The 15277-nt window shown below is 30.7% G+C and overlaps 1 protein-coding gene across 1 annotated transcript; it reads left to right on the top strand.

The window, feature by feature from the left end:
* The first annotated feature begins 868 nt into the window (after positions 1-868).
* LOC132756649 (uncharacterized) lies at positions 869-14197 on the top strand. The gene is made up of 7 exons (XM_060747784.1): positions 869-1713; positions 1944-2057; positions 2699-2851; positions 12291-12512; positions 12804-12916; positions 13275-13417; positions 13999-14197. The coding sequence occupies exons 1-7, from the start codon at positions 960-962 to the stop codon at positions 14195-14197; spliced, it is 1698 nt and encodes a 565-aa protein (XP_060603767.1). The 5' UTR covers positions 869-959.
* The last annotated feature ends 1080 nt before the right edge of the window (positions 14198-15277 follow it).

Below are 15277 nucleotides of genomic sequence, written 5' to 3'. Positions count from 1 at the left end.
TTTAAGTTATGAAAGTTGAAACATTTCTGAAAAGTGGTTATGAAAGTAGTGGACATTTATATGATTTTTACCTATCTATAATTATAAAATCATTAACAAATAGCAATCAATGGTAATTTAAAACCGAAACTAGGTTTTCCCAGAGGTGAATATTTGTAAATGTGATTTTTCCCTTTATGTATATCAGTAATTAACCTCTTTTATTAAATAGAAATAACTCTACATTTCAAGCTTTGACTTAACCACAGATACATGTTGTTTTTTTTTCAAATCGAAGATTTGTGACACATTAAAGTGTTTCTTATATATACATTTGATAAAAGTACGGCACCAAACGGCTTTTATTTGTGGGTTTAAACTGCGCACAGTGGTTACTTCCCTTTCAGTTTGTAAAACAAACAAAACACGTACTCTTAGTTAATATTAATATGTAAAATTTACTTTTCAATATATTACTTTTAGTATTGCCCCTTTAAATATGACTTCTAAAAGCAATTTGTATACAGTGACATGACATGATGTAATGCAGCATGCCTCATAATTCATACTTATCTTCATGAAAAACTTGAAAATATATTTAAAAGTAACATATTGTCAAGTGATTAACACATTGCACAACACATCTTCAAGTCACGTATATTACAAAAAGTGGTCAAATTATACAAGAAAATTACGCCTACTACTTTAGTCACGCAGTTAAAATGTGGTAATAAATACTTCAAAATCAGTAATTAATTGCATATGAATCTTGAATCTTTTTACTTTTCTCAAAATCTTACTTTATTTTTCTCCACTTTGATTTTCTTAAAATATTTTGGCTCTTCTTGAGACATGCTGCTGATTCAAATATATCTATTTAAAAGCGTTTTCGTTCCGTTGTAGCGACATCTTAGAACAGTTGTGTACCTGAACTTCCAAGGAGTCCATACCTATTTCAGATTGACAAATAATCAGTTAGAATGCCTGTACAACAAGTGATAGACCAGCCCGATGTTTCCGTTTTTGAATTTGTTGGCAGGAAACACGAGTTTCGAAAATTTGAAGAAGCTTGGAGTAAGTACAAGCTGTTTGGTATATTTGGAATCAGGTCTGTTGGAAAATCAAGGTGTGTAAGGGAGTACCTGAAAACCAAAAAGTGTCAGGTGATATATGTAGAACTTCAGTACATTGACTCCATAGAGTCGCTATATTCAAACACATGCGCCCTACTGGGAATAGAACCAGATCCGAAAGCCACAGAAACCGAGAAATGGATAAAACAAGTAATATCTGCAGTAACGATTGCGTCAAAACACGAGAGTTTGGTTATCTTCTTTGATAATGCCGAGGATGTCATAGAAAGTCAATTTAGTGGTCAATTTTTAACATTTCTTTCAAAACTTGCACAATCTTGCACTCGGATTAAGATATTTGTGACATCAACAACTCGGATTCAGTTCACTCGGTTTCGATTCTTTACATTTGAAATGAAGCCCTTGGTAGAAAGCGAAGCCAAGGAGTTGCTGCAGACAATTGCACCAGATGTTGACCTAGGGGAATATGGTGAAGCCATTGTCAAACTAAGCGAAGGTTTACCTCTGATGATACTGATGATTGGCGCCGAACTGAAAGCAGACGAAGGACTTCTAACGCCAGCAGATATGGTTGAATTATTATGTCAATGTCGCCTAGAAACACTTAGCAATGAGTTTTACCCGGAGGAAGACCGAATAGGTACATGTAAAATAACACATTGATATTCACCTACATGTTAAAGTGTCTTTAAAACGGATGAAGTAAATATCTTTATTTGATTAACTGTCGTCGGTATATAATAATTTTAAAGAATAATACATTATATGTTTTAACTGCCTGACCAAAACATTCATCTGTATAGAATTAAAGAAAGTTTAGTCCTATCTTAGATGATTATTAATCAGAACTTGTCTGTAATTCTTTTCAAGGTGATGTGTATAGGACTTTTATACTGCGATTATCTGGGGAGTTCCAATGTCATCTGATAGATCTAGGATACATTCCTGGATCGTTTAATGCAATGGAAGCTGGTGGTCTCCTAGGTTTGTTGAGTCTTTGTCAATTTAAGTCATGTTTTCAAGGCCCGCTTTGCCTCAAAAGTGGTTTTATTTTTTTTATTTTTTTTTTCATACGCTGTTTTATTATGGTGTTCTGTTAACGTTTCAAAAAAGTTACTCATTGGTAATTTATCTGAGCCATCTTTTTTTAACAATAATTGCAGTTATAGTGATATAGCATTTTGTATTGAAGTCAAAATACTACTGTGTTTACAGTTTGATACTCTTTTGCAAATATTTTCACATTCAGTGCTACTGTTTTCAGGTAGTAAACATCTAACGCGCTCTAAATCGGTTATTTACACGTTATAAACTCGTGTTTGCAATCCTTAAGAAGGAAAAATATGTTTCTGAGGCATTATGTGGCTTTAAAAATATCCAAAATTGTATAAGTTTATTAATTTTGTTAAGTTAAATGGTCATTGATAACCTTAACAGATTCATAAAAAAACAACACTAAAATTACTCGTACATGTCTGATTTGTTCACTTCTTATTTCTTATTGAATGAAAATAATTGACTGTTACAATTTTGTATAAACATGTGGTCTTAAATTCAGGATAATTTTTGCTCGGTTTCCTTTTCAAAATGCTGACAAGTTTTCAAAAAAGGAAAATAAATTACAGGTATAGAGAGTGAGGCGATGGCGAAGCAAACTGCAATTCTACCAATCAGACGAAGACACATGCTAAATTATGATCCTGAAAACAGTCGTTTTAACATTCAGGGTATTTTGCGTGAGGTGTTGAAGGCTGACTTTGTTATAAGAGATCTACCTGGTATGAAGCGTTAATTTTCATAAGTATTCAAAAACATATTTTTAAACTTTTGCTAATCAACTATAGTTGAATACTCTATGAGTATTTTAATCGACTTTTTATATTTTGGCATTTAGCTTCTTGAATAGAGTTTATTGACGTACCGATTACCCAAAGGGGAAGGGGCGATACAAACGAGCAGTTTTATAAAGTAACCAAAGGAATAAAACGTTTACCACAATATGTTTTCCGTGCTAGTCAGTTTAACTAGCTGATCAATAGAAATGGTTATGTTGACATAATTAAATGTAAAATTGACCTCGAAAACAAATGTCATTACACTGGTGAATATACTCTGAAAGACAGATAACTTTATTTAAAATTTCAGAGTTACGAAAGAAATACTGCAAAGTCTTTACAGAGGTTATGAAGAAAATATCAATACAAATGGGCACAGAGGAGTACATTAAAGCGTATTCAGAATTTGCTGTTGAACAACCAAACCTACAGAAACTTCTAGGTGATGTTGAATACACAAGAGAAGACACTTACCACTTCTTCATTGAAATTGTATCGTCGTATACCACTGTCATAGAAAGATTCATGGCACGTATGTCAGATTTTTGATCTTATATAAACACATGTTGTATGAAAGCCAAATAGCTTGCTGATATTACTGTTTTATATCATAGAATTTGTACATGTATAAATGTGTCTATTATTTGGTCGATTACAAATTTAAAAGTTGTTTCAGCCCAAAAATATTACTTTCTTACTGTAAATTTTCCGGTTAGCTTAGATGTCTTAAATTTGATTTCTGATTCTTTGTAAAGCCGTTTCGTTGAACTGACAAAAAACACTTGTTCTAGTCTCAACAGTTAAGTTTCAATTTTCTCAAGAGTTGTTCTGCACTTTTCAATATAATACGTTCTATTATAGACATCTTTTTTGCTGTTTCCGTTTATGATAAAACTTTCAATTTAAAGATACGTTTATACATGTTTTTCTATGACTAACTGGTAATTTAAGCATCATCTACAGTGATACAATTTATAGTTACGTACCAGTCAAGTTTCTCCGCTTCTGTTTTTCTACGACTAACATCACAATCATACAATTACAGGTGAAAGTGATAATTTTATAAGCATGCTAAGACTTGGGGATGTATGGAGATCTTTTCAAAAAAAACCAAAAATTTTTTTTTTTTTTAAAAAAAAAAAAGGGGGAAAAAAAATTTTCTTTTTTAAAAAAATTTAAAACCAAAAAATTTTTTTTTTAAAAAAAAAAATTAAAATTAAAAAAAAAAAAAAAAATTTTTAAAAAAACCCTTTTTTTTAAAAGGGGGGGAAAAAAATTTCCCAAAAAAAAAAAATTTTTAAAAAAAAAAAAAAAGGGGGGGGTTTTAAAAATTTTTTAAAAAAAATTTTTAAAATTTTTTTTTTTTAAAAAAAAAAACCCACCCAAAAATTTGGAACCCTTTTTTTTTTAAAAAACCTTTTTTTAAAATTTTTTTTTTTTTCCCCCTTTTAAACCAAAAAACTTTTTTTTTTAAAAAAAAAAATTTTTTTTAAAAAAAAAGGGGGGGTTACAAAAAAATTTTTCCCCCTTTTTTTTTTTTCCCCCGGGGGGGAAAAAAAATTTTTTTGGGGTTTTCTTAAAAAAAAAAAGGGGGCCCCCAAAAGTTTTTTTTAAAAAAGGGGGGTTTTTAAAATTTTTTTTAAAAAACCTTTTTTTTTTTTAAAATTAAAAAAAAAAAAAATTTTTTTTCCAAAAATTTTAAAAAAAAAACCCCGGGAAAAATTTTTTCCCGGTTTTTTGGGCCTTTTTCAAAATTAACTTCCAAAAAAGGGGGGGGTTTTTTTTAAAAAAAAATTTTTTAAAAAAGGGGGAAAGGGGGTTTTTTGGGTTTTTTAAAAAAAAGGGTTAAAAAAAAAATTTTTTTTTAAAAACCCCGGGAAAAGGGGGGGGAAAAAAAAAAAAAATTTTTTAAAATTAAAAAGAAAAATTTTGAATTTTTTAATTTTTTTTCCAAATTTTTTTTTTAAAAAAAAATTTTTTTTTAAAATTTTTTAAAAATTTTAAAAAAAAAAAAAACCTTGGAAAAAAAGGGAACCCAACAATTTTTTTTTTTTAAAAACCCTTAAATTAAAAGTTTTTTGGGTTTTTTTTTAAAAATTTTTGGGGTAAATTAAAAACCAAAAATTTTTTCCTTTTTTTTAAAAAAAAAAAATTTTTTTTTTTGGGGGGTTTTTAGTTTTAAAATTCCCTTTAAAATTTTTTTTGGGGGGGAAAAAATCAATTCTCATATTTTACATTTTCAGATGAAGCTTAATTAAATTCACAAATACCGGTGTCATTTTTTCCCCTCATGCTCAATTCTCGTATAACTTTGTATTACAGGAAATTTCGACAGAGCTGAAAAATACCATTTTACATGTTTAAAACGCAGAAAGGCTCAACTAGGAGATTGCCATGACATGAGCAATCGATTAGCGAGCAGTTAACGTCAAAATACCGATGAAGGAACTACGAAGCCATGATTTATAACACCTAGAGGTAAAGTGTGTGCTAAAGCCGCAGATTTACAGCAAGCTGAAGAGGCATTTTCTAGGTCCGTTAAACTTAGCAAAGAAATTTCTATGAAAGGTTTCTTGCTGATGAAACGAATGGTTAGTTTAGCAGAAGTGCAAGGACGACAAGGTGCATATTCTAGATGTATGAAGACTATCAAAGAAGCTATCAAACTAAAGGAAATATCTATTAAAAATCTTCCGCATAACACTATAGTAATCGAATGTCTCGAGTGTTTAGCGAAAGTCTATAATGTATATCTATATGTACTGATGACCGTTTGAACTATGTTCAGACTTGGTATGACTTGGAAACTGAATGTTTGAGGCTTGAACAAGTTTACAGGCAGAATTCCATTCAGAAACTTGAGAAAATCAGCGATACACTTTTGGGCATTAGGCAAAAAATGGAGCATTTGAGCATCTGATATTGTGATGTATGATAAACTAAATATGCGCGATCATAATGTAAAGTATAAGCCAAGGTTTTTTTTCATTAAAGGCAATTGTGATGGGATATAGTCACAATCTGTTACTTGTGCTTCTACTAAATACTTGAAAACATAAGACGAAATGGATCAATCTAAATTGCATTAAGCTGACGTTATGTTATCTCAATGTACTGTCAAATTTATTCTGTGTTATGCTTGAAGAAAATCATTATGTATGCGAAATCAGAAATTGATCTTCTTTTTGTCTGTTTGCTTGTTAGGATTCATTTATCGGATGTTCATCTTAAGGTGACATTATGGTCATGTTTTCATTGTCAAGTTTAGGTGAATTAGTAATTCGTGTATATTTCAAAATATTGAATATTATAATTGTTATTGGCCAATAATTGGTAATGAAAAATGCTTAAAACACAATGTAAAAACGAACTGAATTATGAACATACCTCCCCAATCTTTTTAAGAATTAAGCGTAACCGTTACAGTTTGAACGATATCTATAGAACTTCCCGTTGGTCACTTGGAGTTTGATTAACATTATAATAAAATATAAAAAGAACATAATGACGGCAAAATGTCAAGTTTTATTTTAACCTGTTTACTGAACATGTATAATTGGGTGGGCATAATGTCACTTTTGCCAAAGAAAAGTTAGTAAGTTGACGGACATGCATTACTGGTACTTTAGTTATACAGCATTACTCTCACTAAATTTTGCTACAACCTGTACTAGATTACTGTCTCAAAAAGTGATACTTGTACCGCAATATACCCAACGTTTTGCTGAAACAGTAAACTTGATTATACACTGAAGTTTATACATCTAGTGTAAAACATATTGAACGTTATCTAAATGTCCGTCGGCGAAGCCTAATAGGAAAAGCACCAGATTACCAACCCAAGGGTCGCTGGTTCGATCCTTGGTCGAAGCAAAAAAATTTTACATTAATACTTATATTGTAAGTGTATGATATAGAAATTGTATTTACCATATGTTGCTACATATTCATGTATTTGTAGTTAGAAAGTGAATCTTTATGCAAGGGCTTATGAATATATGAAAGCTCTGCTACGGGTTGTTTAATAATTCCAAAATTAAGGTTTGGGAAATTTCAGTCTGAAAAAAAATCTCCCACAAGGTACTGATATTCAAAATGTTTTGAAAGTACTGGAAACTTATTTAAAACGGGGCCAAGTGCTAGGAAGAGTCTGAGGGTTAAAGAAAAAACCGGATAGAAGAATATAGTTTTATGGAATTTTTGGGTTTTGTTAAAAAGTTTTTTTTTTTTCTGAAGGGCTAAACCTTTTCTTTTTTGTTTCAGGGAATGACTGATAAGGGAAATTTGGGGAAATTTATACAGTTTTTTCAAATTTTAAAATAAAATGTGTATTGGCAGGAAAAATCCCAAATTTGTTTATAAAAAGGTTTCTTTGTTTTTTCTTAATTTTTACAGATATAAACGTTTATTATTCCCCAATCGTTTCATGTTCTAACACATTAATAGTTTTTTAAAATTTAAACTTTTTTTAAAAAATGGTCTTTTAAAACAAAAATTTATGACTTCGTGTTTTTTTGATTAAAAAAGAGTTGTGCAAAAAAAGATGTGAAAAAAAACTGTTTTTTTCTAAAAGGCTTTTGGGTTTGGATAACTGAAACCCTTTGTCTTATTTTTTTTATTTTAAATAGTGCGTATTTTATGAGACCCCAAAATTCTTCTGGGAATAAAATTTTTCAGGCTTGTGAAAGGGCGCCCACGGGCCGGTAAAAAAAGATATGTAATAAAAGGGGAAAGGGTAACTACAAAGTTAAGTTTACACAAAATATAAGGCCCAAAAATTCGGAACTGACTCTTTAATATCAAAAAAAAAAAGGACTTGTACTTTAAATTAAAATTTTAAAAATTTTTTTTAACAAAATCTATAGCCTTAGGGGTTTTTAGCCCTTATGTCGGGAAAATATAAAATGGCATATTTTAAAATTTTGACAAAGTAAAAGTATAAAAAATTTTTGGCTTTTTTAAAAATGTGAACAATTTAGTTCTTCCATGTTTTGTGTAATGAAAGGAAAGTTTTGTAAAAAAAGATTTGGTTTTATTAAAAGACTTTTTTTTGGGATGATCTTCTGGTTTTCAAAAGGGGCCCTCTTTTCTTTTTGATGAAAAAACAAACCCCACATCTTATGCCAATTTCAAAAAAATTTTTCCCCCCCAAAGGGCCAAAAGGCCCCGGGGAAACTTTTTAAAATTTTTTTAAACCCAGATATAGAAAACTTTAAATAATTGGGTTAAAAAAGAACCCGATAAAATGTCGGCCCCTTTTCGTACAACTTCTTATGGATAATAACGAGATAATTCCGATTGTACTAAAAGGTCTCCTTGATTAAAAACGAGTACGGGCCTCTTCTTACGGAATCTGTTTAAAAAAAAACTGCATTTTAAGTGCTTGATAATCTTAAGGAAAAATTCATTCAAAATGCATTCCGGAAAAGTAGATTATTGAGGTGTGCGATTGGTGTCCGTCGCCGTTTTAAATGTTTATTTACCAATATTATATATGTGGCACTAAATATAGGGTTTATCAACTAATTTTTTGTCCCTTATGTATCTTTCATACGGCTAATTTATGAAAAAATATGTCTTAAATATGATGTGTAAATAAACTAACATTTTCCATTAAAAATCGTTTTAAAATTAACCCCAGAATTTTGTTTAAAGAATTCATATAAATTTAAAGCTTTGTATGATAAATGGTTTTTTCGAGCCTGAAATAAACACGACTATTAAATTTCACGTTTTTTTGTTAATGATCGAATGAAATCGTCAGTTTTTAAACCAAATTTTATGAGTAACAAAAAAAAAACTGTGATTGTTTTTAAGGAAAACGGAAGAAAAATGCTATAATTTTACATGCATAAATGTTATCTTAAAGAAAAGGAAAAAACGTAAAACTCACTTTTGATTGGATTAACCAGAAGAAAGAAAAGTTTTTTCTCAATAATTGAAACTAAAATTTATCAAAAACCACAATTTTAATCTTAATTAGGTCTATTTAGGATAAACATTTTTACAAAAAGCTTCTTTAACCCGACTTTGTTTAGTTTCCCTTTTGCTTGTAAGGGTTAAAAAAGTTGAAAACTTCTAAAAAGGGGTTTTTATAAAAAGTATAGACATTTATATGTTTTTTTCCCCTTGTAAAATTATAAAACCCATTAACAAATAGAGTAAAATTTAATTTTAAACCGAAAGTGGGTTTTTTCCCAGAGGTGAATATTTGAAAAATTGTGTTTTTTCCTATATGAAATATAGAAATTAAACCCGTTTATTTAAATAGAAAAAAACAAAATTTTTTTAAGTTTTTCCCCCTTTAACCCCATGAACATTTTTTTTTTTAAAATCAAAAGTTTTTGTGAAAAAATTAAAGTTTTTCTTATAAACCAAATACCCATTTTATACTTTTAAAATAAAAGTACGGCACAAAAAAGGCTTTTTATTAGGGGGTTTTTAAACGGGCGCACGTGGATATTTTCCCTTTCAGTTGTAAAAAAAAACCCGTACATATTTAATTTTAATTTTTTATTTTTAAAATGAAAAACTAATTTTAAATTAAAATAACTATTAGTTTTTCCCGTTTTAAAATATGATTTTTTAAGAAATTTTTTGAATTTGTGACTCACATGATGTAAGCGAAATGCCCTCAAAATTCATAAAATGTTTTATGAAAAATTAAAAATTGTTTTTGCCCAATTTGAAAAAAGAATTTGGATTTACACATGGCAAAAACATCTACAAGTCATGTTTTTTACAAAAAGGGGTCAAATTATAAAAAATAGCACCCTTTACCCAACCCAGTAAGAATATGGCGTGTCAGGCTGAAAAAGTAAAATTTCCAATACTGAAAATCAGTTTTTAAATTCCCCGAATTTTTGAATCGTTTTCCTTTTTTCCCCAAAAATCTTAATTTTAATTTTTCTCCACTTTGATTTTTTTAAAAATATTTTGGCTTTCTAGAGCTGCTCCCTTGATTCATATGTATCTTTTTTAAAAGCTTTTTGGGTTCCCTTTTGCGGGCATACTTACAACAGGTGTGTCCTGAACTTAAAAGGAATTATAGCTTTTTTCGGGTTTTGACAAGTAATCCTTTTAAAATTTTGCTGAAACAACAAGGGGTTAGCCCAGCTCGATTTTTCCCCGGTTTTTTGGAATTTTTTGGGCCCGGAAACTCGATTTTCGAAAATTTGAAGAGCTTGGGAAAATACAAGCTGTTTGGTTTTTTTGGGAAAATCGGGTTTCTGTTGGAAAATCAAGGTGTGTAAGGGATTTCCCTAAAACCCAAAAAGTGTCAGGTAAATATATGTAGAACTTCAGTACTTTGGGCTCCATGAGTCCCTATATTAAAACACATGCCCCCTAGGGGAATAAAACCAGTTTCGAAACCCAGGGAAAACCCGGAAATGGATAAAAAAAAGTAATACTGGCAGTAACTTTTGCGTAAAAACACGAGATTTTTGGTTATTTTTTTTTGATAATGTGAGGATTGTATAGAAAGTCAATTTAGTGGTAAATTTTTAACATTTTTTTCAAAATTTGCCAATTTTTCCCTCGGTTTAAGATATTTGTGACATCAACAACTCGGATTAAATTAAACTGGGTTTTTCGATTTTTTACTTTGAAAGAACCCCCTTGGTAGAAAGGGGAACCCAAAGGAGTTGCTGCAAAAAAATTGCACCAGATTTTGACCTGGGGGAAATATGGTAAACCCATTGTCAAACAAAGGGCAAAGGGTTTTTACCTCTGATGATACGGGATGATTGGGGGCCAAAGCTGAAAGCAGACGAAGGACTTCTAACCCAGAAGATATGGTTAAATTATTTTTGTCAATGTCCCCTAGAAACATGCAAGAGTTTTTACCCAAAGGGAAAAGACGAATGGGTTTACATTTTAAAATAAAAAATTGATATTCCCCTACATGTTAAAGTGTCTTTAAAAAACGGATAAATTGTAAATATTTCTAAAATTTTGATTAACTGTCGGTCGAGTATAATAACTTTAATAATTATATGTTTTTTAAATACCTGACGTAAACATGCATGTGTATAAGACGTAATATAAGTTGTCATATTATATAATTATCAGAACTGTCTGTTATTCTTTTTCAGGGGGGAAAATTGGTTTTTTTTTGATATGGACTTTTATACTAGCATTCAATCTGGGGAGTACAATGTCAGATTTAGGGCTACAATTCGTGGGGATCGTTTAATGCAGTGGACAGCTGGTGGTCTCCTAGGTTTGTTGAGTCTTTGTCAATTTAATTCATTGTTTTAAGCCGCGCTATGCTCAAAAAGTGGTTTTATTTTAATTTTTCATACGCTTTTTATAAGCGGTGTTCTGTTACATCGTTTCAAAAAAGTTACAACTTGGGGCATAACGTTATTAGCCCATATCTTACTTGCTATTTGGGCATAAAGAAATGATAGTGATTAAGTATTTTTGTACTGAAAGTCAAAATAATTTTTTTACAGTTTTCTACTTTTTTTGCAAATATTTTCACATTCAGCGCTTCTGTTTGAAGGTGATATACATCTAACGCGCTCTAAAACGACTATTTGAATGTTATAAACTCAAGTTTTTCATTCCTAAGAAGGAAAATATATATTTCTGAGACATTATGTGTCTTGAAATATATCCAAAATTGTATAGGTTTATGAATTTCGTTAAGTTAAATGGGCATTGAAATCCTCGATAGCTTCTTAAACAATTATTAATAATACTAAAATTACATGTCTGTTTTTTCAGTTCATATTTCTTATTGAAAAATACAGTTACAATTTTATTAACATCTGTCCTCAAATTCGTTATAATGTTGACTCCATTTTTATTACAAAATGCTTACACGTTTTCAAGAAAGGAAGATAAATTACAGGTATAGAGAGTGAGGCGATGGCGAAACAAACAGCAATTCTACCAATCAGACGAAGACACATGCTTAATTATGATTCTGAAAACAGTCGTTTTAACATTCAGGGTATTTTGCGTGAGGTGTTGAAGGCTGATTTTGTTATCAGAGATCTACCTGGTATAAACCGTTAGTTTCCATCTGTATTCAAAGCATATTTTTAAAAACGTTTTGCTAATCGTCTATTATTGAATACTCTTTGAGTTTTTAAATCGACATTTTATATTTTGGCATTATCTTCTTGAATGGAGTTCATTGACGTACCGATTACCAAATGGAAAGGGGCGATACAAACGTGCGGTTTTATAAAGTAACCAAAAAATATAACGTTTACCAAAATATGCTTTCTGTGCTAGTCAGTTTAACTGATCAATAAAAATGGTTATGTTGTCATAATTAAATGTAAAATTGACATACAGAATACAAATGTCTTTTACACTCATGAATATACTCTGACAGTTAGACAGATAACTTTATTTTAAATTTCAGAATTACGAAAGAAATACTGCAAAGTGTTTACAGAGGTCATGAAGAAAATATCAATACAAATGGGCACAGAGGAGTACGCTAAAGCGTATTCAGAATTTGCTGTTGAACAACCAAACCTACAGAAACTTCTAGGTGATGTTGAATACACTAGAGAAGACACTTACCACTTCTTCATTGAAATTGCATCGTCGTATACCACTGTCATAGAAAGATTCATGACACGTATGTCAGATTTTTTTTTCATCGAAAATTAACATATATATGAAAGCCAAATTGCCAGCAGATGATATTACTGTTGCGTATCATGTACATGAATAAATGTGCCTGCTACTTGACCGATTTCATACTTAGAAATGTTAGTCCCAATTCATTGTACATTTTGGCTGCTGTCGTTTAGCATGTTACTGTATATTAAAGTTTATTTTGTTGTTATTTTGTTTGAAAACCGTACCAGCTAGGTTATATTTTTTCCCAATGACTAATTGATAATTCATGCATCACATACAATTATAGGTGAAAGTGATACATTTTATAATGCGTGCCTAAGATTAGCAGAGATGTATGGTAGATCAGTTGATAAAGCGGCAGTACATATAGCAGTTGGAAGTATGGAAACAAACACAAAAGTAAGTTTATACATGTATATGTCAAGTACCATAGTAGGGTGACAGGAATAAAAGAACAAATTGTGTATAACAACTGTATAACAAAGGTTCTTTTATTTCAAACAGTTAAATATTTGTGTCTTTTTTAAAACTCTTTTAACGCGATCATTAATGCTGCTAAACCTTTCTCAAACAAAACGTGAGTCAAGAACACAATTTAAACGGATTCTGTATTGTCAGTTATGTTCAAAAAATAAACAAATAAGTTATGTACACTAAACAATGAAAGACTGTATGAGTCTATCCATAAAGTAAGTTTGATTTAGAAGAAATTTTAATACAGAATTGAAAATATGTTTGATTATTTACCTTTATACAGGGAGACTTTTTACATGGTGCAAACAATTATCAATCAGCACTGGAAGTGTTAGAGAAGATGGAGAAGTCTGTACATTTAGCATCAGCCTATCAGAAAATGGGTTGGAATATGCACAAACAAGGGTTAAACGCCGAAGCAATTCAGTATGTACTCAAATATTTTTGCCTTGAAAACAAATTGCACAAAACTATATTTGTAAAAGTAATATTATGATAATGTTTTCGTTATTATTTATTTATTTTTCTATTTTCATAGTGAAATATAAAATTGAACATAATTATTGCAACGTTTCTAGAAATTTTATATTTACTTGTTTATTGACCATTTACCTTGGATGGGCATAATGTCACTTTAAGTGAACTAAGATCAAATGGTCTCTCTTTGTATGAAGATATATCTGCTGTATAATAAAGTTAGACATGAACTCAATCTTCTTTTACGAATTCCTTTTTTCATTAAGCAATCGGTCTACTCTTTGTCAATTATACATAATGTATATATTTGCTTATTGGATAGTGAATATTTTATATATTTGTTTATAACATTTGTTTATTGGATGGTGAATATGTTATATGTTTGTTTATTGGATGTATATGTTATATATCCTCGTGTATATTTGTTTATCGGAGGATGCCATTTGCAGTTGTATTGTCTGCCTTTTTTCAAACAAAAATACAGTGTTATGTACACATACACTATTTTGTATATAAAAATCTGTCTCCAGGTATTATAAGAAGTCCCTTGACATCTCTGTATATGGAGGATCTGAATATGAGACACTTGCTATGCAGTCATTCAGCTGTATGGGGATATCACATACATTTCTGGGTAACGAGTTAAACAAAATAATTAGCATTTCTCATAACTTGATTACTCAGGATATCTTACCTACTAACTCAATTTTACATGACATTTTAAATTGACTAGTAGGTCATAATAGTTTTTAATTTAGGTTTACAATTTAGGTTATATGGCGCCGAAACATGAAAGCTAACTTCGGGTGGAAAAAATTTTCAGCAACACCAGTGGTCAAAACCACATGGCCCGCTGAAGTAAAGAGATGCATAGACCCGATTTAGTCACTTTTTACGAACACGCAGGGATAAACGGAGGCTGCAGTTCTGATGCCTCAACCCTTAAAGGCAACCAATCAGACGAAAAATTAATGTCAATTGACCACATTTATTTAGTATTAAAATTTTGTAAAACGCATTCTGTTGTCTTTTACTGTCAGGTGGAGAATACCAAATATCATATATCATCATGGTGTGATAAGCTGATCTTAGATATACTCAATATTCAAGTGAGCTGGATGTTTCAGCAACCTATTCATGCGTATGAATATAAAACAATTTAGGAAGAAACTATAAAATTAAATTGACAAATACATGTTTCATGGGATTTATTTTTCATTTTGTTGATATGCACACATTTTTATTACTTTGTATTACAGGAAATTTCGACAGAGCTGAAAAATACCATTTTACATGTTTAAAACGCAGAAAGGCTCAACTAGGAGATTGCCATCCAATCATTGGCGCTACGTTAAACAATATTGCTCTCTTGATGGACCAGAAAGGAGACTCGGTCAAGGCCCTAGATTATCATCTTCAGGCTTTAGACATTAAACGGAGGTCCAAAGCACCGGTGACGTCATTGATTTATTCATTAAGCAACGTGGCGAACGCATACAATGCATTAGGGAGATACAAAGAAGCACACGCGCTACTAGATGAGGCAATGACATTGATCAGCGAGCAGAAAATACCGATGACGGACACTGAAGCTCTGATTTATAACACAAGAGGTAAAGTGTGTGCTAAGGCCGCAGATTTACAGCAAGCTGAAGAGGCATTTTCTAAGTCTGTTAAACTTAGCAAAGAAATTTCTATGAAAGGTTTCTTGCTGATGAAACGAATGGTTAGTTTAGCAGAAGTGCAAGAACGACAAGGTGCATATTCTAGATGTATGAAGACTATCAAAGAAGCTATCAAACTAAAGGA

Source organism: Ruditapes philippinarum, unplaced genomic scaffold (genome assembly GCF_026571515.1).
Source record: "Ruditapes philippinarum isolate M1 unplaced genomic scaffold, ASM2657151v2 ctg8881_1_1_1_1, whole genome shotgun sequence".
Taxonomy (NCBI): Eukaryota; Metazoa; Mollusca; class Bivalvia; order Venerida; family Veneridae; genus Ruditapes; species Ruditapes philippinarum.
Note: the sequence above shows the minus strand (reverse complement) of the source record. Positions and strands in the feature narration are given on the sequence as shown.